The sequence below is a fragment of the Eurosta solidaginis genome, chromosome X (genome assembly GCF_040869045.1).
Source record: "Eurosta solidaginis isolate ZX-2024a chromosome X, ASM4086904v1, whole genome shotgun sequence".
In the NCBI taxonomy this organism is placed as follows: Eukaryota; Metazoa; Arthropoda; class Insecta; order Diptera; family Tephritidae; genus Eurosta; species Eurosta solidaginis.
In genome coordinates, this window is record NC_090324.1 from 177,410,525 (window position 1) to 177,433,472 (window position 22,948).

Here is a 22,948-nt window from a genome sequence, read left to right on the forward strand (position 1 = left end):
AGCCTTGCAATGCCGCAAAAAAATAAATTTTGCGAAATAGCCGCAAAAGAATTGATTTTTGCGGTGGAATTGGGGCATAAAGACCTTGGCATGCCTCCATAACCCTTCGATCGTATTTGTGTGCTGGCCAGTTTCGGGGTCTTTAAAGTTGAGCGAGTGGTTCACTTTAAAATGTACATAACCCTCATCCTGTAAGCAATCATATGCCTGTAAACGATATACATAAATGTATATTTATAAATGAATGAAATATATAATTATCAAATCAACGAACCTTCCAGAAATCGGACACAACTATGCTACCGGATAAAATCCATTATTTTATGATTTGCAGCAAAGTATCTTTGTCCCTTTTCTCCACAGGTACCATAAAACATCGGTTAGTTCCCCTCTCCACCCCACCGAACACCCATTGCCTTCTACACGATGAACGCGGTGGTAATTCCAACGACCAAACTTACTTTCGTCGATTTGAACAATCACCCCGTCCCCGCCAATCTTAGTCTTATTTATGATCATACCATCAAACACCACCTCGCGACAAAAGCTGCTCCAATCGACCGCCGTATGTTTTGCTATCGTGAGCTCAGCCATAATGAAATCGAGGGTAGTGTTTTTAATCCATAAATACGCGAAAGCTACCATTTTGAAAATGGGAAGCTTTGATTTATCGAAAAATGTGTTCTTTCTTAACGAGACCTTAACGTTACATCTACGTTTTCCCTTGCCCTGCTTGAGAGCACAACACCTAAATAATTTTAAAAATTAACTTGTTACATACACATAATCACATGCTAGCATATATAAGCTAACCTGCAAGAGTAACCGTCACCGCTATCAGCATTTTCAATTAACTTGAGAACATGGCCTGCACTACACAAATACTCGCCCTCGCTGGGAATCAATCCCCACTCTTGCAGTGTATGCAGGGCTGACTTACTTATGGGACCACTTTCACAGCACTCAAATATTTGATAAATTTGCAACAACTTTATATTTGCCATAATAATTTGCACTTGTATTTAACAGTTTAAATTAACACTTTTCAATAAATTGAAATAACGGTTATTTTCCAAACATCTGTTAAGGTCCAGCTAATTTTCCAACCAACCTTATAGAAATCAAACAAATCGATTAATGGTGCCTTACAATAACGCCATATCGAATAAATTTATTTCAATAAAATTGTTGGTTAACGCTATAGAAAAATAATTTAAGCTTTAAATACCAACGTATTAACGAAATATACATACATATGTACAAATAAATATGCGTAATTTACTTAGTAAATATAGCACTTTTTAACATCGAATTTTTTAAGTATTTTACGGGATAGGTATACAAGCAGCATATCAAATGAGAGATAATTTTACTACCTATACAATTTTGAAAATCGGTTCGATACTTAAAGAGAAATTTAGATTTAAAAAAATGCTTCATATGAACTTTGACCCTTAATAACTCCTGTTATTGTCATTTTCCCACAAAAAAAATTGTGTAGTTATACTCACCTTGACCATGTCTATCAATCCTCATACTTCTTTGTTTGATTTTGGAATTGTCCGTATACTGCACTTAAGCCAAACAAATCAACAAAATGAAACATTTTTACCAACATATAAGATAGAAATACGGTATGGACTTATGTAACAACATCAAACAATACAGCAAGTATTGTGGCATTACCACAATACAAGGTATTTGTATTTACATATGTAAATGCCAGAATGAGTCTAAGTACAACCAAATGAAATTTATTTTCGACCACACGCAAATAACCCATAGCGTCATAAGGCTGGTTTTCATTATGTCAAAATCACTGACATCAAATACTGACTTAACTGTCACCATGGCGATTTGGTGTCAAATGTGTTTTCATTACATATAAAAAACTGGCATGAAGTCGATATAGCAGTGTGTGTTAAAGACTGTCATCAAATTCTGGTGTCAGTCGATTGACATCCAGTTTTCACCACTGATGTCAAACGTTAAGTAAATATTTTTGACAGCCCATCAGCTGTTGCATTCTTTTGAACAAAAGACAAAAATAAAAGTGGAGTGCGAGAGTGAATTAAATTTTGTAAAAGTCGATCAAATAATTAATTTTAACAAAAAAATGCTGAAAAATAAACAAATGGCGATAGCTGCTGCGACTCTTTGTTTTGTGAAAAGCCTAAGGGCATGGAGAAGAAAGCGGCACCAGATAAGGAAGCGGAAGCAGTGGTGGGTTAGGCCAGGGCTTCGGGATAGAGGAACATGTGGGTTCTACGCTACACTGCGTTCTAAGCTGTTCGTGCTAGATCCAAAATGGTGTAAACATTTTTTGAGGATGACTCTGGAGGACTTTGACTTTCTTGTGGAGCGCATAACCCCATACGTTTACAAATCTAATACGAAGTTCCGGGATGCCATCTCGGTAGGGGAGAAGTTGGCAGTAACTTTACGTTACTTGGCAACAGGAGATAGCTTTTCCAGCCTGATGACTGTTTTCCTGTTGGGAAAAACTACCATCTGTCATGCAATACGTGAGACATGTCGTGCTATTTATGAAGCTTTGAAAGACGATTTTTTAGAAGTGAGTATTCATGTGATTTCTTTAATCAGTCAGAAATCTACACATATATTAATGGTGGTTATATTTCGTCAAGGTTCCCAGCAGTCATGAAGAATGGACAGAAATTGCTCAACGTTTTGAACAGCGGTGGAATTTTGTTTGTAGAAGTTGGAGCATATGGCCGTGAATCTGATGGTGGTGTATTTGGAAGGTAATTCTGCTACAAAATCTTGAAATTTAGTGAAAATAATCATTAACTCTTATTCCAAAATACACAGATGTCCACTTTCTACTGCACTTGCTGAAAATACAATTAATTTTCCACCACCGAAGCCACTTCCACATGAAGGAAATGAAATGCCTTTTGTCATTGTTGCTGACGACGCTTTTCCTTTGAAAACGTACATAATGAAACCTTTTTGTTATCGTGTACAAGTTATGTCGCACAACATTTTCAACTATAGGCTATCTCGAGCCAGAAATGTAGTTGAAAATGTGTTCGGAATATGTGCATCGCGGTACCGAATTCTGAGAAGGCCAATGGACGTGAAACCAGTATACGCGAAAGCTATTGTTCTGGCCATTTGCGTCCTACACAATTTTCTTTTAAGCCGCAAATCAGTATATATGAGAACATCTGACGTAGATAGTGAGACAAATGGTGTTGCTGTTCAAGGTAATTGGCGAATGGAGCTTGGAGAAAGCGGAATGCTCCCATCAATTCGGCCAAGCAGTACTTTAGGTAGGCCAGCAAGCAATGCAGTAAATGTGCGTGAACAATTTATGGAGTACTTCATGACACCTCATGGTGAAGTTGCCTGGCAATACAACAGAACAATACTACATGACTCATTTTGGTAGTTTAGAAGCAAGTGTGCAATAGACCGGATTGTTCCTTAAAATATTCTTTTTGTTCGTCAAATTAAAGTGCTTTGAAATTCATGGCAATGTTATTTTTGAATTATTTGACAAAGTTTTTAAACAAAGAAGTTCCAATATTTTTTATGTTTGGTGAATATTTTTATACCTCTGTTTGATGAAAGAAAAATAATATTTTAAGGGTCTACAACTCGGTAGCTGACACAACTATGTGAAAACGACTTCCGAGCTCAAAAGGACATTAGAAAAAATTGGGGTAATAGTCTAGTTGAGGGTTCGACTGCTAATACGCTACCAAAAATAGCGAGAGAGGTGTCAAAAGACGCGTATTAATCTCGGGAACAATAATCCGAAGGCGGAAAAGAAATATTTTATCTCTGTCCGGAGATATTTGCAGTTGAAGTTGGCGATTTTCATGAGGTTGTTGTTGTGTTGTACCCACCAAAAAAATTGTGCATCACCGTGGCGGTAGCCACGGTTATACCACACACCCGGACTTGGCATGGCGTAGCCCAGGGTTATTTTTTATAAGCGCGGCCGAAGGCCGCCAACGCAGAAAGGTGTTCTGCGCAAAAATACTATGGATCCGACCCCCGGTTTCGGAGGTGCCCGAGGGTCTTTTTTCGGTTTTTCGTTAATATCTTTTGAACGAGTTAATATTTTTATTTTTCGCCTTCGGATTATTAATACTGATATCAAGACGCGTCGATTGACACCTCTCTGGATATTTTTGGTTGCGTATTAGCAGTCGACCCCTCAACTAGACTATTACCGAAATTGGCTCTCAAGGTAAACATTTTGCCATATCAATCGGATGTCAAATAAAAAAGTTACACTAAAAAACTATTTGTTTTTGTAAGGATAAAAAAACAAATAAATTTTCCGAAACCCTCTCAACACGAGCTTCGAGTTTATTTATTATGTTAACTAATTTTTTATGAAAATATGCTTCATGACCCAATACAGGAACTGTGATTTTTTTTTTAATGTGGCGGTTCTGAGAGCAGAATTTTGGCAGGCATGTAGCTTCTTCCAGTGGGTAATTTTTAGGCTTGGCGATCGTATAGGGGACGCGTAGCGTGCAATCGGCTGGCCAATTGCTTTGTATGTGGTAATGAGCGTTTCTTTGTCTTTTCCCTAAGTACTGCCAGCAAGGGATTTGAGGATTTTATTACGGCTCTGGATTTTCGGCACAATTGCGGCTGCATGCTCACCAAAATGTAGGACAGTCGGTAGCGTAGTGCCATCGACGTTGATGTTCGAAATGGTCGACATTTGGGATGTCCATGTTGTAAATAAGGTCGCGGAGGATTTAGTCGGTGAGAATGCCAGGTTTCACGAGGCGAAAAAACTGGAGAGATCAAGGAGGTAGTCGTTTATTCTATTGCAAAGCTCATCGATCTGTGGGCCTGGGCCTGTGGCCATTATTGTGCAGTTATCGGCGTATAGAACATCACCCTGTGGCATTCCTTGTTTAATTCTTCTTGGTTTTGATGTTTGCCGATGCCTGCCGACCATCCAGATAATTTGCGGCCCACCTTTTAAGACATGGAGGAAGGGTAGACCCTTCCAGGTCTTGCAGTAACGTGCCGTATCAAAAGCTTTTGATAGATCTAGCGCAACGAGTACTGTTCTATGGTGGGGGTTTTGATTTAAACCGCAATTTGTCTGGGTGCTGATGGCATTTAGCGCGGTGGTGGTGCTATGGAGTTTCATGAAGCCATGCTGATGACAGGCTAGTTGCAAATTTGCTTTGAAGTAGGGGAGCAAAATGGCTTCAAGCGGTTTGGCTACTGGCGACAGGAGAGATATCAGGCGATATGACTCTCCTATGTTAGCTGGTTTCCCAGGCTTTAGTAGCTGCAACACCTTGGCCATTTTCCATTTTTCGGGAATGACAAAGGTGGAAAGAGACAAGTTAAAGGCATTTGCTAAATATTTGAAATCCTCTTTCCCCAGGCTTTTGAGCATCCTTAAGCATGGCTATGCCGTCTGGGCCCACTGCTTTGGATGGTTTAGCATGACCGATGGCGTCCTCAACCTCTCTGGCGGTGATGGTAATTGGAGACGCGCTGAATATATGTTTATGTGCGCATCTGTTGGCACTCCGCCTATCTTTGCCGACCGTAGAATGCATTATATATTGTCGGCAGAAAGCGCTCGCGCATTTTTTCGCATCCGACAGCACTTTATCGCCAAAGGCGATGGTAATTTTGTCATTGTGCTTAGACGGATTCGATAGGGACTTTACGGTGGACCAAAGTTTACCCACACCGGTAGAGAGGTTACAACCTCTTAGGTGCTCCTCCCATTTCGCCCGCTTGTGTTCATCCACAAGCAATCTGATGCGTTGGTTTATATCCCTTGAGTACGGCGCTGATATCAGGGCGGTATCCACTGGGGCAACAGGTGACAGGAGGGATGTTGATGTTGGTGATTTCTAATTTTGCATCGCCTGACCGGACAGATAGGCCTTGACGTTCTAAGACATTGTCCCTGCGGTCGATGCCAGGATCAAATATATGATATTGCACAAAGTGATGTATGATAAACGCGAGGCCGCCTCCATTTCCGCTCATGCGATCTTTTCTGTGGACATTATACCCAGAACAGGTTTGCAGTGCAGATCTTGCTGTGAGTTTAGTCTCTTGAAACTCAGCAATGCGGATGTTGTGCCGCTTCATGAAATCGACTATCTCCGTGATCTTCCCAGTTAATCCATTACAGATTAACTGCAGAATTCTGAAGTGCATAGGGGGAGACGTCGCCACTCTGGGAGTAAGTGACGGGTGACTACGCCTGGGTTGAGGAAGGCCAGGACGCAACTGCTGTTGTGGCCTGGGACTGGGCGTCCTTGGGCAAGCATTGGGGTTCCCGGTAGATTGGGGTTTGCGACCTGGCAACATGGCGCAATGAAACCCGTCGGGGGGTTGCCGTCGCGGAGACCAGAACATCTAGGAAAGTGGCACCGTCCATGGCAGGAGCTGCGTTGGGCGGATGTCGCAATCGTAAATATTCTATGCTGATAAACGGTGCAAAGGGAGGCAGGGACTAAGAGTCTGTTTCCCTGATCTACACAATTGCTGGTGGCAAAGAGGGGGAAGAAGACGGGGCAGGGGCTGAAGCTCGGCATTGCTCCCGACTCTACTACGGAGATTGTATGTATGAGACAAAATATTTCACTAAACCTCCAATACCGTCACAAGAGCTTTTGCCATGTCGTGTTACAAAATCACTTTAATTCTGAAAAATAACAACAAATGATTGTTTTGAATAATAAATATGATATTTTAATTAGTTTTAAGCATTTGGCATTGATCGCCTTGTATGATGACATGTAATGCATTAATATATTGGAAAAAAGATTAATATTCAAAAATTCATATTTCGAAAACAACGAGCTTTGGCCAATGGATATTTACCCAAGTTGTAACATAAACTACTCACTCGATACAGAAAAAGTTTAAACAAAAAAGAAATAACCCTTTTTGAGAAATTAATTTTTGAAAAAAAGTCATACTTTTTTACTAAATACTAAAATTTTTTTTTTAAACTATGCATCTGTTTATAAATTTATATAAAAGTAAAGGTAATAACGAAAATTTCAAAGAAAAATCATGAGAATCGGTCAAAAGTTATTGACAGTTGAAAAAATAGGATAGAAATTATTTGTAATTATATTTTTTGGGAAAACGCAAACAATGTTTTATTTCTTCATAAAGCTCCATTATAAAAATGAGATTCAAAGATAGCTATGACCGCCATTTTTCAACTTTGGAGTATTCTAATCTCTGAGTATAATCGGACCAGCAGGCTGTTTCGGGGTATCATAAAATCTCAAAAAATTTAAATTTTGGATTACATCAATTTTCTATGAAACGAGCGATATGTACAAATAAAAAGTGGCTTGCGTATTCAAATTTTTTTTTGATTCAGTCTTTGCTTATTATTAAGTTCAATAAAGCTGTTCAGTTTAATATACATTTTGTAGTTTTTAAGTCTTTGAACAAACAAAAAATGGCTTACGTACTAACATTTTTTTAAAATTCAGTCTTTGCTTGTCATTAACATCAATAAAGGTGTCAGTTTAATATACATTTTTTTTAAATAACATTTTGTACTGTTTAAGTCTTTGCTTTTTAAATTTACGCTATTCACAGGGGTGGTAAATAGGTATGTATATATTAAGATAAATAAGATACATTTCATTTGGCTTGAAATAAATAAAAATAAAAACACACATTTCATTTGGACAAAATGGAAAATGTTAACATAGTAATTTATGCGTATTTAATAATTTTCGTAAAAATTTTATTTTTTTTTTGTGTTGTATGAAAGAAATTGCTTAACACCCTCGACGAAAAAAAATTTCACTATATTTTAAATAAAAATATACAAAAATGTAGGTACATATGTTACGAATGAAACCATTTTAAGTTTTGTCCCAGTTTACTTCAGTTCACTGTATACAGTGTTCCACAAAAGTCTACTTAGATGCAACTAAATTTCTTTTTTCAAAATTTGCATAACAATTTTCAGAATTTTTTCGAATATGAATTTTTGTAGCCCATTCAATTCTTTTCAGTCTATCTTTAGTTGACTGTAATATAGGACGCATAGTTATTCTGGCTAGTGAATGTATAATCTGAAAATACATAAATAATTGTAAAAATTACGACGGCATTATTCTTTGCTAAAAAAAGAAAAAGAGAAATTAACATTTTATCAATATTCTTGCTTTTGCTCTTACCGTGCAAATTTGTTCTGGTATTTTAATACCAGCTCATACAACTCAGCCTTGAATTCCTTTCCCAGTTGAGGGAGTTCAGTTGACCATTCACGGCCATTTGATGCCACAAAATTGCCCAGGTCATCCCAAGCATCAGCTTTTGCGGCCGTTGACATTGTCTCTAATGCTCGTTCCATCACCTCGGAGAAACCATCGTCATCTTTTTTAGCGCGACGTCGTGACACTGATCCTCGGGATGTTGACGGTGTTGACATCGAGTCATCGCAGTCCTCAGAACCGTCTGTGTCACCCTGGGAAGCAGGTGAACTCTGCTGCGATGGACATTTCTATAAATCAATAGGTACATGTTAAATAACCGCTAATTAGTAAAAAAATGCGCCTGAGTGGAAGATTACCCTATTTCAAAAAAAAATTTCAAAATCACCCTATCTCATAATTTGTTTGAACAACGGTTAAAAATAGCTTTTTCGCAGAATATATTCAGGGTATTCGTTTCATTTCTTATATATGCCTCGAAAAGCTTGTATAATGTAATGTAAACTTGTATGAAAAATTAGATATACATATACGAGTTTTACAACACACAACAACAAGCACTGGCAACATAAGTTAGTTCTGCTATTTATGGCGTGACTATGGAGCTAGGAGGTACCCCGTTAATGCGAAAGTAAAAGTGAGCATATTTTTCCATACGCAGTACCATGCCTATCTAAAACAAGTTAGACCACTTGTGCTTTACGACGAATATAAGCGTATAAACGAATCCCCTGATTATTTTATTTCTTTTGTTAAAGAGCTAAATGTTATTCGCAAGAAAACGATCAAGAAATTCTTGAGCGTTTTTTGGCAAACAGCACTGACCCCTTAAATCATGTCGATCGTTATGAAAAAGATATGTGTATACATTTACATACATATATAAGTATCTGTATGTTTATAAATACATATATACTTACACTTGGAAGATTGGACGTTGTGTTGGCCTCAATTTGCAGCGACGGCTCCAGGAACTTGAGGGAGTTGTATAGCGGATTTACTGCATATGCTCGTACCGCACCTTGTCCACTTTTGCTCTTATGTTTTCTGTTAAAGGCCGCCTATTATAAATGTTAGATTTAGCAATTACATATATATTTATAAAGAAAAAAAAGAACTCACGCGGAAAGAGCAGCGCAGGCTGTTCCATTTGGCAGATACCTCAGATCGCGCCATCTGTAAGATATCTGCCACTTCTTGCCATTGAGCCTCCCTCAAATTCCTGTCCCTGTATTGAGGCGACAGAAAATTCCAGGTACCGTCCCTTACCTCTACTTCTTGGACCAGCCTCTCAGTTTGCTCCGCTATCCATTTCTCTGTTAGTTTGCGCACACGCTTCTTTTTTTCCGTGGTTCCGACTGGGTGAAGGAAAGTTGTACAACTGGAAGTTAACCCGTCCATATCGCTGGGTGGGTGAAGGAAAGTTGTACAAGTTGAAGTTAACCCGCCCATATCGCTCTCCATTTTAACTATAAACTCTAAACTAAAATTCAACAAATTAATATAAGTATAAACATTTTCTACAAATTTTATAAAATTTACCTTTCTTGTGAAATCATCTGTGCACTAATGACAGATTTGCCAGCATGTTGGAAAATCTGTTTTGTGTGTCAAACGTTGCCAACTGCGCTGGCAAACTGAAACTTGTTCGTTTTCACTTGGATGCAATTTTGTTTGACAGTGAGCTGTCAAACCTGACTGCAAACGCAACTGACAATATTTGGCAACCCGTTTTCATTATTTTGGCAACATTTGACAACATATATGCCGAAATGAAAACGAGACTATAGATAAGTTATATTGAACTCAGCGGGGAGCCGTATCCGTTTACTGTTATTTAACCCGTATGCGTTACACTGACAAGCTCACGTATCGATCAGCATGACTGATCGACAGCGTCGCTTTGTCAATGTGACTGCCCAAATATTATTACATAGTTAGGTAATAAGAATATTTTGCTGAATTGGTATATAGAAATTAGAATGTAGTTATTTTTAGTGTGTAAGTATTGTATGTAAAAATTGTAATAGTATTGTACGACATTTTTACTATAAAAGACAATCATATTTCTGCGCTGAACACAAGCGCCCACCAAATCTATTTGTTTTATTTCCGTAAATATTATATGGTGATCCTGCCAGTTTAGATTAATATCGGCAAAACTGCCAAATTAATCTTGCTGACCAGAGATCCCGCCAAGTCCGTCTCGGAAGTATTTTTAAATTTAAAAAGGACTAAATTTTTCTAAAAGTCCTCGAAATCTACGTTCTTAAAAATTTTAAAATTAAAATGGACTTAATTTTTCTAAAATTCCCAGAAATCTACTGGACTCTGTCATGCAACAAAAGCAGGACATTTCAAGCAATGCTACATGGTAACAAATGCAGAACATTTCAAGTAATGATTGGACACTAAAGGAGATACGATACAGCAATTCAGCATTTTATATAATTATATTTGCAAGGACACTTTGTCGTGTCACAGAAAAAGAATAGAGATGGAACAAGTAAGGAAGGCTAAGTTCGGGTGTAACCGAACATTATTAGTTGAGAGCTATGGAGACAAAATAAGGAAAATCACCATGTAGGAAAATGAACCTAGGGTAACCCTGGAATGTGGTTGTATGACATGTGTATCAAATGGAAGGTATTAAAGAGTATTTTAAGAGAAAGTAGGCCATAGTTCTATGGATGGACGCCATTTAGGGATATCGCCATAAAGGTGGACCAGGGCTGACTCTAGAATTTGTGTGTACGATATGAGTATCAAATGAAAGGTGTTACTGAGCATTTTAAGAGGGAGTGGGCCTTAGGTCTATCGGTGGACGCATTTTCGAGATATCGCCATTGAGGTGGACCAGGGGTGACTCCAGAATGTGTTTGTACGATATGGGTATCAAATGAAAGGTGGTAATGAGTATTTTAAAAGGGAATGGGCTTTAGTTCTATAGGTGAACGCCTTTTCGAGAAATCGCCATAAAGGTGGATCAGGGGTGACTCTAGAATATGTTAGTACGATATGGGTATCAAATGAAAGCTGTTAATGAGTATTTTGAAAAGGAGTGATCCTTAGTTCCATAGGTGGACGCCGTTTCGAGATATCGCCATAAAGGTGGACCAGGGGTGTCTCTAGAATGTGTTAGTACGATATGGGAATGAAATGAAAGGTGATACTGAGCATTTGAAGAGGGAGTGGGCATTAGGTCTATAGGTGGACGCCTTTTCGAGATATCGCCATTAGGGTGGGCCAGGGGTGACTCTAGAATGTTTGTACGATATGGGTATCAAACCAAAAGTGTTACTGAGCATTTTAAGAGGGAGTGGGCATTAGGTCTATAGGTGGACGCCTTTTCGAAATGTCGCCATTAGGGCGGGCCAGGGGCGACTCTAGAATGTGTTTGTATGATATGGGTATCAAATGAAAGATGGTAATGAGTATTTTAAAAGGGAGTAATCCTTAGTTCTATAGGTGGACGCCTTTTCGAGATATCGCCATAAAGGTGGACCAAGGGTGACTCTAGAATGTTTGTACGATATGGGTATCAAACGAAAGGTGTTACTGAGCATTTTAAGAGGGAGTGGGCATGAGGTCTATAGGTGGGCGCCTTTTCGAGATATCGTTATTAGGGTGGGCCAGGGTGACTCTAGAATGTGTTTGTACGATATGGGTATCAAATGAAAGGTGGTAATGAGAATTTTAAAAGGGAGTAATCCTTAGTTCTATAGGTGGACGCCTTATAGAGATATCGCCATAAAGGTGGACCAAGGGTGACTCTAGAATGTTTGTACGATATGGGTATCAAACGAAAGGTGTTACTGAGCATTTTAAGAGGGAGTGGGCATGAGGTATATAGGTGGACGCCTTTTCGAGATATCGTTATTAGGGTGGGCCAGGGGTGACTCTAGAATGTTTGTACGATATGGGTATCAAACGAAAGGTGTTACTGAGCATTTTAAGAGGGAGTGTACATTAGGTCTATAGGTGGACGCCTTTTCGAGATATCGCCATTAGTGTGGGCCAGGGGTGACTCTAGAATGTTTGTACGATATGGGTATCAAACGAAAGGTGTTACTGAGCATTTTAAGAGGGAGTGGGCATTAGGTCTATAGGTGGACGCCTTTTCGAGATATCGCCATTAGGGTGGGCGAGGGGTGACTCTAGAATATGTTTGTACGATATGGATATCAAATTAAAGGTATTAATGAGGGTTTTAAAAGCGAGTGGCCCTTAGATGTATATGTGAAGGCGTTCTCGCGATATCGACCAAAATGTGGACCAGGTGATCCAGAAAATCATCTGTCGGGTACTGCTAATTTATTTATATATGCAATACCACTAACAGTATTCCTGCCAAGATTCCAAGGGATGTTGATTTCGCCTTGTAGAACTTTTTCATTTTCTTCTACTTAATATGGTAGGTGTCACACCCATTTTACAAAGTTTTTTCCAAAGTTATAATTTGTGTCAATAAACCAATCCAGTTACCATGTTTCATCCCTTTTTTCGTATTTGGTATAGAATTATGGCATTTTTCATTTTTCGTAATTTTCGATATCGATAAAGTGGGCGTGGTTATGGTCGGATTTCGGCCATTTTTTATACCAAGATAAAGTGAGTTCAGATAAGTACGTGGGCTAAGTTTAGTATAGATACATCGGTTTTTGCTCAAGTTATTGTGTTAACGGCCGAGCGGAAGGACAGATGGTGGACTGTGTATAAAAACTGGGCGTGGCTTCCACCGATTTCGCCCATTTTCACAGAGAATCTATGCCCCTACCAAATTTGAGAAGGATTGGTAATTTTTTGTTCGACTTATGGCATTAAAATTATTCTAGACAAACTAAATGAAAATGGGCGGAGCCACGCCCATTTTGAAATTTTCTTTTATTTTTGTATTTTGTTGCATCATATCATTACTGGAGTTGAATTTTGACTTAATTTACTTATATACAGTAAAGATATTAAATTTTTTGTTAAAATTTGAATTTAAAAAAATTTTTTTTTAAAAAGAGGGCGTGTTCTTCATCCAATTTTGCTAATTTTTATCTAGCACATAAATAGTAATAGTAGTAACGTTCCTGGCAAATTTCATCATGATATCTTCAACGACTGCCAAATTACAGCTTGCAAAACTTTTAAATTACCTTCTTGTAAAAGTGGGCGGTGCCACGCCCGTTGTCCAAAATCTTACTAATTTTCTATTCTGCGTCATAACGTCAACCCATCTACCAAGTTTCATCGCTTTAACCGCCTTTGGCAATGAATTATCGCATTTTTTCGGTTTTTCGAAATTTTCGATATCGAAAATGTGGGCGTGGTTATAGTCCGATATCGTTCATTTTAAATAGCGATCTGAGATGAGTGCCCTGGAATCTACATACCAAATTTCATCAAGATACCTCAAAATTTACTCAAGTTATCGTGTTAACGGACAGACGGACGGACGGACGGACCGACGGACATGGCTCAATCAAATTTTTTTCGATACTGATGATTTTGATATATGGAAGTCTATATATATCTCGATTCCTTTATACCTGTACAACCAACCGTTATCCAATCAAAGTTAATATACTCTGTGAGCTCTGCTTAACTGAGTATAAAAATTAAATCAAATTGGAGACACAGCATAAAAAGGAGTGGAATATTACAAGGATCATAATTTTAGCCGACGGCAGTAATCACAACAACTGAATGGCGACTACTATTTATAAGCATACTTTAAATTTTTAAAATAAATTGAGCGGCCTTAGGGACGCTTACCCATGACCAAAAATTTTATTTTTGCTTAGGCATTTTTTTTAAGTCAGGAATTGTAACTTAAAATTAAAAGAATATTTCAAATTTGCAATGTTAAAAGTTAATTAATTTGTTCAGCTAAAATTTAAAGAAGAACGATTTGAAAAAAAAGAGAATTAATTAAATGTTAAAAAAAAAAATTTATTAAAAATTAAACTTCAAAATTTTATTTTTAATGCTATTTTTGGAACTTTTCGGCCGGTTGATTTAAATACAACAGGAATTTATTAGATCCTACGCGTTTCGACGCTTATTCGCGTCTTCATCAGGAATTTATTTCTAAATATGAAAACAATAAATTACAACCAATATTCATTGACTTGAGACATGTAACACTTACGATATTTAACATTTAAAATTCGGATAATAATAATTTTATCACAACATAAAAGTATGTACATAGTAAACATAAATACACAGATACATTTTCAAACATTGAGGAACTTGCACGTTCTCTACCGTCAACATCACGCATTGTATGTGGTCGAAGCCGAATACGCGCAGTTTATATATATCGACGTCCTCTTTAAAGTTGATAGCTTTATGTATTTGTTGTTGTATTCGCAGGCCTTCTAAAGTCATCCTTCTTCTCGTTTTATTCTCCACATCTAATACTTTAGTATTGTCAAAGTCTGCTGTGTGTTTGTTTTCTGTTAAGTGCTGCGCGAGAGCCGACGAGCTTTTGTTCTTCTTCGCATCATGTTTAGGTTCGTATATTCGCGTGCCTATGGATCTTTTTGTTGTGCCGATGTAAACTTTGTTGCACTTTTCCCCTTCTTTGCCGTTGCACTGGATTTCATACACTACGTGGTATAGTTCTTCCTTTGGTATTTTGTCTTTTGTTCTTGTATATATGCCGTGTATTGTGTGGTGTGGTTTGTGTGCATAGCTAACGTTGCTGTTTTTTATAATTTTAGTTAATGCGTTGTTGCCCGTAAGTTTTGGAATATAGGTTACGCCAATATATGTTTTCTTGTTGTTTCCGTTTATTTGTGCATTGCCCTTTTTTCGGTTGGTTTTACTTCTTGCTGTCGTTGTTAGTGTACCTATTATGTTATTTGGATACCCATTTTTTTGTAATATATTTTTGATTTTTCGCTTGTTATCTTCACTTGGCGATAGCCACAATAATGAAAAAGTGGCAAACTCTACAAATGCATACAAAAATGTCTAAAAGCCAGTTCCTAAAAATTCCAGAGCTCTGTTTGAGAGAGAACAATTACTTTGTATACGATCGAACTTATTACCAACAAACTTATGGTATGCCCATTTTTTCGGTTGGTTTTACTTCTTGCTGTCGTTGTTAGTGTATATATTATGTTATTTGGATACCCATTTTTATACTTAGTTGAGCAGAGCTCACAGAGTATATTAACTTTGATTGGATAACGGTTGGTTGTAGAGGTATAAAGGAATCGAGATAGATATAGACTTCTATATATCAAAATCATCAGGATCGAAAAAAAATTCGATTGAGCCATGTCCGTCCGTCCGTCCGTCCGTCTGCCCGTTAACACGATAACTTGAGTAAATTTTAAGGTATCTTGATGAAATTTGGTATGTAGCTTCCTGGGTACACATCTCAGATCACCATTTAAAATGAACGATATCGAATAATAACCTCGCCCACTTTTTCGATATCGAAAATTTCGAAAAACCGAAAAAGTGCGATAATTCATTACCAAATACGGATTAAGCGATGGAACTTGGTAGGAGAGTTGACCTTATGACGTAGAATAGAAAACTAGTAAAATTTTGGACAATGGGCGTGGCACCGCCCACTTTTGAAATAAGGTAATTTAGAAGTTTTGCAAACTGTAATTTGGCAGTCGTTGAAGATATCATGATGAAATTTGGCAGGAACGTTACTCTTATTACTATATGTCTGCTTTATAAAAATTTGGAAAATCGGAGAATGACCACGCCCACTTTTAAAAAAAAAATTTTATTAAATTCAAATTTTAAAAGAAAAGTTAATATCTTTACAGTATATAAGTAAATTATTTCAACATTCAACTCCAGTAATGATATGTTGCAACAAACTACAAAAATAAAAGAAAATTTCAAAATGGGCGTGGCTCCGCCCTTTTTCATTTAATTTGTCTAGGATACTTTTAATGCCATAAATCGAACAAAAATTGACCAATCCTTGTGAAATTTGGTAGAGGCTTAGATTCTAGGACGACAACTGTTTTCTGTGAAAAAGGGCGAAATCGGTTGAAGCCACGCCCAGTTTTTATACACAGTCGACCGTCTGTCCTTCCGCTCGGCCGTTAACACGATAACTTGAGCAAACATCGATATATCTTTACTAAACTCAGTTCACGTACTTACCTGAACTCACTTTGTATTGGTATAAAAAATGGCCGAAATCCGACTATGACCACGCCCACTTTTTCGATATCGAAAATTACGAAAAATGAAAAAAATGCCATAATTATATACCAAATACGAAAAAAGGGATGAAACATGGTAATTGTATTGGTCTATTGACGCAAAATATAACTTTAGAAAAAAACTTGGTAAAATGGGTGTGACACCTACCATATTAAGTAGAAGAAAATGAAAAAGTTTTGCAGGGCGAAATCAAAAGCCCTTGGAATCTTGGAAGGAATACTGTTCGTGGTATTACATATATAAATAAATTAGCGGTACCCGATAGATGATGTTCTGGATCACCCTGGTCCACATTTTGGTCGATATCTCGAAAACGCCTTCACATATACAACTAAGGGCCACTCCCTTTTAAAACCCTTATTAATACCTATAATTTGATACCCATATCGTACAAACACATTCTAGAGTCACCACTAGTCCACGTTTATGGCGATATCTCGAAAAGGCGTCCACATATAGAACTAAGGCCCACTCCTTTTTAAAATACTCATTAACAATTTTCATTTGATACCCATATCGTACAAAAAACTTCTAGAGTCACCCCTGGCCCACCTTTATGGCGATATATCGAAAAGGCATCCACCTATAGAACTAAGGCCCACTCTCTTTTAAAATACTAATTAACACCTTTCATTTGATACCCATATCGTACAAACAAATTCTAGAGTCACCCCTGGTCCACCTTTATGGCGATATCTTGAAAAGGCGTCCACCTATAGAACTAAGGCCCACGCCATTTTAAAATACTCATTAACACCTTTCATTTGATACCCATATCGTACAAACAAATTCTAGAGTCACCCCTGGTCCACCTTTATGGCGATATCTCGAAAAGGAGTCCACCTATAGAACTAAGGCCCACGCCCTTTTAAAATACTCATTAACACCTTTCATTTGATACCCATATCGTACAAACAAATTCTAGAGTCACCCCTGGTCCACCTTTATGGCGATATCTCGAAAAGGCATCCACCTATAGAACTAAGGCCCACGCCCTTTTAAAATACTCATTAACACCTTTCATTTGATACCCATATTGTACAAACGCATTCTAGAGTCACCCGTGGTCCACGTTTATGGCGATATCCCTAAAAGGCGTCCACCCATACAACTAAGGCCCACTCCCTTTTAAAACACTTATTAACACCTTTCGTTTAATACCCATATTATACAAACAAATTCTAGAGTCACCCCTGGTCCACGTTTATGGCGATATCTCGAAAAGGCGTTAACATATAGAACTAAGGCTCACTCCCTTTTAAAATACTCATTAACACCTTTCATTTGATACCCATATCGTGCAAACAAATTCTAGAGTCACCCCTGTTCCACCTTTATGGCGATATCTTGAAAAGGCGTCCACCTATAGAACTAAGGCCCACGCCCTTTTAAAATACTCATTAACACCTTTCATTTGATACCCATATCGTACAAACAAATTCTAGAGTCACCCCTGGTCCACCTTTATGTCGATATCTCGAAAAGGCTTCCACCTATAGAACTAAGGCCCACGCCATTTAAAATACTCATCAACACCTTTCCTTTGATACCCATATTGTACAAACGCATTCTAGAGTCACCCCTGGTCCACGTTTATGGCGATATCCCGAAAAGGCGTCCACCCATACAACTAAGGCCCACTCCCTTTTAAAATACTCATTAACACCTTTCCTTTCATACCCATATCGTACAAACAAATTCTAGAGTCACCCCTGGTCCACCTTTATGGCGATATCTTGAAAAGGCGTCCACCTATAGAACTAAGGCCCACTCCCTTTTAAAATACTAATTAACACCTTTCATTTGATACCCATATAGTACAAACAAATTCTAGAGTCACCCCTGGTCCACCTTTATGGCGATATCTCGAAAAGGCGTCCACATATAGAACTAAGGCCCACGCCTTCTTAAAATACTCATTAACACCTTTCATTTGATACTCATATCGTACAAACAAATTCTAGAGTCACCCCTGGTCCATCTTTATGGCGATATCTCGAAAAGGCGTCCATCTATAGAACTTAGGCCCACGCCCTTTTAAAATACTCATTAATACGTTTCATTTGATACCCATATCGTACAAAATAAATGCTAGAGTCACCCCTGGTCCACCTTTATGGCGATATCTCGAAAAGGCGTCCACCTATAGAACTAAGGCCCACTCCCTTTTAAAATTATCATTAGCACATTTCATTTGATACCCATATCGTACAAACAAATACTAGAGTCAGGCCTGGTCCACCTTTATGGCGATATCCCTAAATGTCGTCCATCTATAGAACTATGGCCCACTTCCTCTTAAAATACTCTTTAATACCTTCCATTTGATCCACATGTCATACAAACACATTCCACGGTTACCCTAGGTTCTTTTTACAACATGGTGATTTTCCCTTACTTTGTCTCCACAGCTCTCAAATGAGTATCTAACGTTCGGTTACACCCGAACTTAGCCTCCCTTACTTGTTTTGTAATATATTTTTGATTTTTCGCTTGCTATCTTCTATGAACTGCTGACCACTCAGGGAGTAAACTTTGTTTATAAAGTTGATGACCGTGTTCTTCTTCTGAGTCCATGGGTGATTGGATTGGTAATGTATCATCCTAGATGATGCCGCGGCTTTCTTGTACCAATTAGTTTTTACCTTATTGTCCATACAAAAATCTGTCGTTTATTCGGAGAGGACGTGTTTTTTAATCGCGCCCTAATTATGTTTTAATAACTAATAATTTTGCAATGTTTTTATGCATGGTGCATAATAAACTGTTTGAGATATTGACTCTTATAATGTGAATAGTTCGTTGTGATCGCAGTGTGTATAGAAAAAAAAACAAACAATTTAGTAATTATATCTATTCAGTTGTGCATGGATTTGTCTATTTATTTAATTAAATATGACTTGCCGTTGTGGGACGAAAATGGAATGTGCTCAGACCAAAGTGCAGTGCTCTAATTGTAATAAGCTTTTCCACCTACATTGTGTTGGTATGCAACAGTCTGACTTAGAGTACCTTTTGAGTTCAAATACCCCATTTCTGTGCGATGAGTGTAAAGCTGTGCGCTGTTGTTCTCTTCGGTCTCCGCTTAAAAATAATACAACAAGTAATGAGCGCCAATGCAACCAAAACATTAACAATCAATCTCTTGCGTTGTTGATCGATGAGCTCGCTGAAGTTAAAGCTCTTAATTCTAATATTCTGTGTGTGGTTAATGCTGTGAGAGAAGATAATGAATGCCTTCGCAATAAAGTTGAGACTCTTCAAACTGAAATCATTGAATTGCGCTCTACGCTTGCTGAAAATAAATCGATTGTGTCGCACTTGCTATTTGAATTCAGTGAAGTGCGTGGTATTGTTAGTGGCCCTTTGGCCAAAGAGAAGGATAGTGGAAAGGAAATAATTGTGTCTGATGGTAATGGTGTACTCAGTGCAGTCAATACTTCTTATTCTGCAGTTGAGACAGCTTCTGTTCCAACAACAAATATGCCATACGCCTTCGTTGCTGCTTTGTCAACTAGTGTAGTTACTAATACTTCCTCTTCTTATACCTCTTCTTCTGCTTCTACTGGCCAAGAGAAAATGCTGCCGTCCCCTCATGTTGCTGCTCCCGCTCCCGACAACCAACCGATGTCCGACTGCAATCGGTTGGGTTAGATGGAGGAAATAATCACCTAAGATTATTTATGCAGAATATGGCTGGCGTTAGAACAAAATCCCAGCTGGTGCGGCTATTTGGCTGCCATGAAGAATATGATGTTATTGTCTTCGTTCAGACGTGACTAAATGAAAACTTTTTCAGCGAGGAATATTTTGATCCCATGTTATACAATGTTTTAGAAATTCAAACCTTACTGGTTGTACACGAGGTGTTGGAGTTCCCATTGCGGTACATTCCAAACATCATGCTTCTGAAATCATACTGGAAAATAATAGTGTGCTACTTGACCAGCTATGTGTGTGCATTCGAGGCTCATCAGACACTGTTTTTGTTTGTGCTTCATATATACCGCCCAATAGTAGCTACGACTTATACACTGCACATGTCGATAATATTACGTCACTGGCATTGAACAAAGTTGGTGGTGATCATCTCTGCGTGCTGGGTGATTTTAATCTAGGTAATGTTAAATTGTCACAGACTTTATCAAACTCGGCTTTAATAGCATGTGAGGTCATTGGCTCCAGTGAAATATATTTAATAGATAGTTTTTTAAGTATTGATATTAAACAAATTAATCGTTTTTCAAACAGACTAGGTCGTACTTTGGATTTGATATTTTATCTAATAATCTAAATTTTTCACTTTTTGAATGTATTTCTCCTATTAAAAAATCCGATTTGCATCATGTTCCATTAGTTCTTGATCTTGAGTTTTATAAATTTGCCGAAACGAGTACTACCAGCTCTAATTATACCTTTCATGAAAATGAAATGGTATATTAATTTCGTCACGAAACCGAAAATTGTAAGTCCCTAAAGGAAAATAGATAGACCCACCATTAAGTATACCGAAATAATCAGGTTGAAGAGCTGAGTTGATTTAGCCATGTCCGTCTGTCCGTCTGTCAGTTTGTATGCAAACTAGTCCCTCAATTTTTGAGATATCTTGATAAAATTTGGTGAGCGGGTGTATTTGGGTGTCCGATTAGACATTTGTCGGAACCGACCGGATCGGACCACTATAGCATATATCCTCCATACAACCGATTTTTCAGAAAAAGAGGGTTTTTGTAATATCTTACTCAATTTAACAGATTGAAGCTTCAAACTTCACCATATACTTTCGTATATTGCACGTATTGTTGCCTGAATAAATTGATGAGATCCGTCGTATATATAGTATATATCCCCCACAACCGATTGTTCAGATAAGGAACTTTTCGTAATTACTGCCCTATTTTAAGAGCTAGAGGCTTCAAATTTCAACGAATGCTTACGTATATAGCATATATTGTTGTCTGAAAAAATCATAAAGATCGGTTGTATATATAGTATATATCTCATACAACCGATTGTTCAGATAAGAAACTTTTCGCAATTTCTACCCCATTTTAACAGCTATAAGCTTCAAATTTCACCGATTGCTTACGTACATATATAGCATATATTGTTGTGTGCAAAAATCATAGAGATCGGTTGTATATATAGTATATATCTCATACAACCGATTGTTCAGATAAGAAACTTTTCGCAATTTCTACCCCATTTTAACAGCTATAAGCTTCACATTTCACCGATTGCTTACGTATATAGTATATATTGTTGTCTGAAAATATCATAGAGATCGGTTGTATATATAGTATATATCTCATACAACCGATTGTTCAGATAAGAAACTTTACGCAATTTCTACCCCATTTTAACAGCTACAAGCTTCAAATTTCACCGATTGCTTACGTACATATATAGCATATATTGTTGTGTGCAAAAATCATAGAGATCGGTTGTATATATAGTACATATCTCATACAACCGATTGTTCAGATAAGAAACTTTTCGCAATTTCTACCCCATTTTAACAGCTATAAGCTTCACATTTCACCGATTGCTTACGTATATAGTATATATTGTTGTCTGAAAATATCATAGAGATCGGTTGTATATATAGTATATATCTCATACAACCGATTGTTCAGATAAGAAACTTTACGCAATTTCTACCCCATTTTAACAGCTATAAGCTTCAAATTTCAGCGATTGCTTACGTATATAGCATATATTGTTGTCTGAAAAAATCATAGAGATCGGTTGTATATATAGTATATATCTCATACAACCGATTGTTCAGATAAGAAACTTTGCGCAATTTCTGCCCCGTTTTAACAGCTGCAAGCTTCAAATTTCACAAAATGCTTACGTATATAGCATATATTGTTGTCTGAAAAAATCATAGAGATCGGTGGTATATATATTATATACTTCATATAAACTGTCATTTTTGCCCCTTTTTTACGGCTAGAAGCTTCAAAATTCATCAAATTTCATCAAATAGTTACGTTTACGTCATATATTTTTGAAAGACGTGATTCGTACTCATAGTTTTTACATGCAGACCACAAAAAACGTGAAGCTTTGCATCCTCACACAGATTACCTACCTATTTTTTATTTTATATTTATCTTAAAAATCGTTTAGATATGTCTTGTTATGTATTGTTGATATTGTTGATATGTATTGTTGTCTGAAAAAATCATTGAGATCGGTGGTATATATAGTATATATCTCATACAACCGATTGTTCAGATAAGAAACTGTGCGCAATTTCTGCCCCTTTTTAATAGCTAGACGCTTCAAATTTCACCATATGCTTACGTATATAGCATATATTGTTGTCTGAAAAAATCATAGAGATCGGTGGTATATATATTATTTGTTGGTAATAAGTTCGATCGTATACAAAATAATTGGTCTCTCTCAAACAGAGCTCTAGAATTTTTAGGAACTGGCTTTTTGACATTTTTGTACGCATTTCTAGAGTTTGCCACTTTTTCATTATTGTGGCTATCGCCAAGTGAAGATAGCAAGCGAAAAAT

General features: G+C 37.4%; 2 protein-coding genes and 1 pseudogene across 2 annotated transcripts in view; 1 reads left to right on the forward strand and 2 right to left on the reverse strand.

Moving 5' to 3' along the window:
* LOC137234581 (cytochrome c oxidase subunit 5B, mitochondrial-like) overlaps positions 1-22,948 on the reverse strand; it is a 676,037-nt gene that overhangs the window by 160,295 nt on the left and 492,794 nt on the right. The window lies entirely within an intron of this gene.
* Positions 2,246-3,859, forward strand: LOC137234610 (uncharacterized; annotated as a pseudogene).
* On the reverse strand, positions 8,107-9,454 carry LOC137234680 (uncharacterized). Its single transcript, XM_067758153.1, has 4 exons — positions 9,342-9,454; positions 9,140-9,280; positions 8,184-8,509; positions 8,107-8,126 (listed from the first exon to the last, which is right to left on the reverse strand). The coding sequence occupies exons 1-4, from the start codon at positions 9,393-9,395 to the stop codon at positions 8,117-8,119; spliced, it is 531 nt and encodes a 176-aa protein (XP_067614254.1). The 5' UTR covers positions 9,396-9,454; the 3' UTR covers positions 8,107-8,116.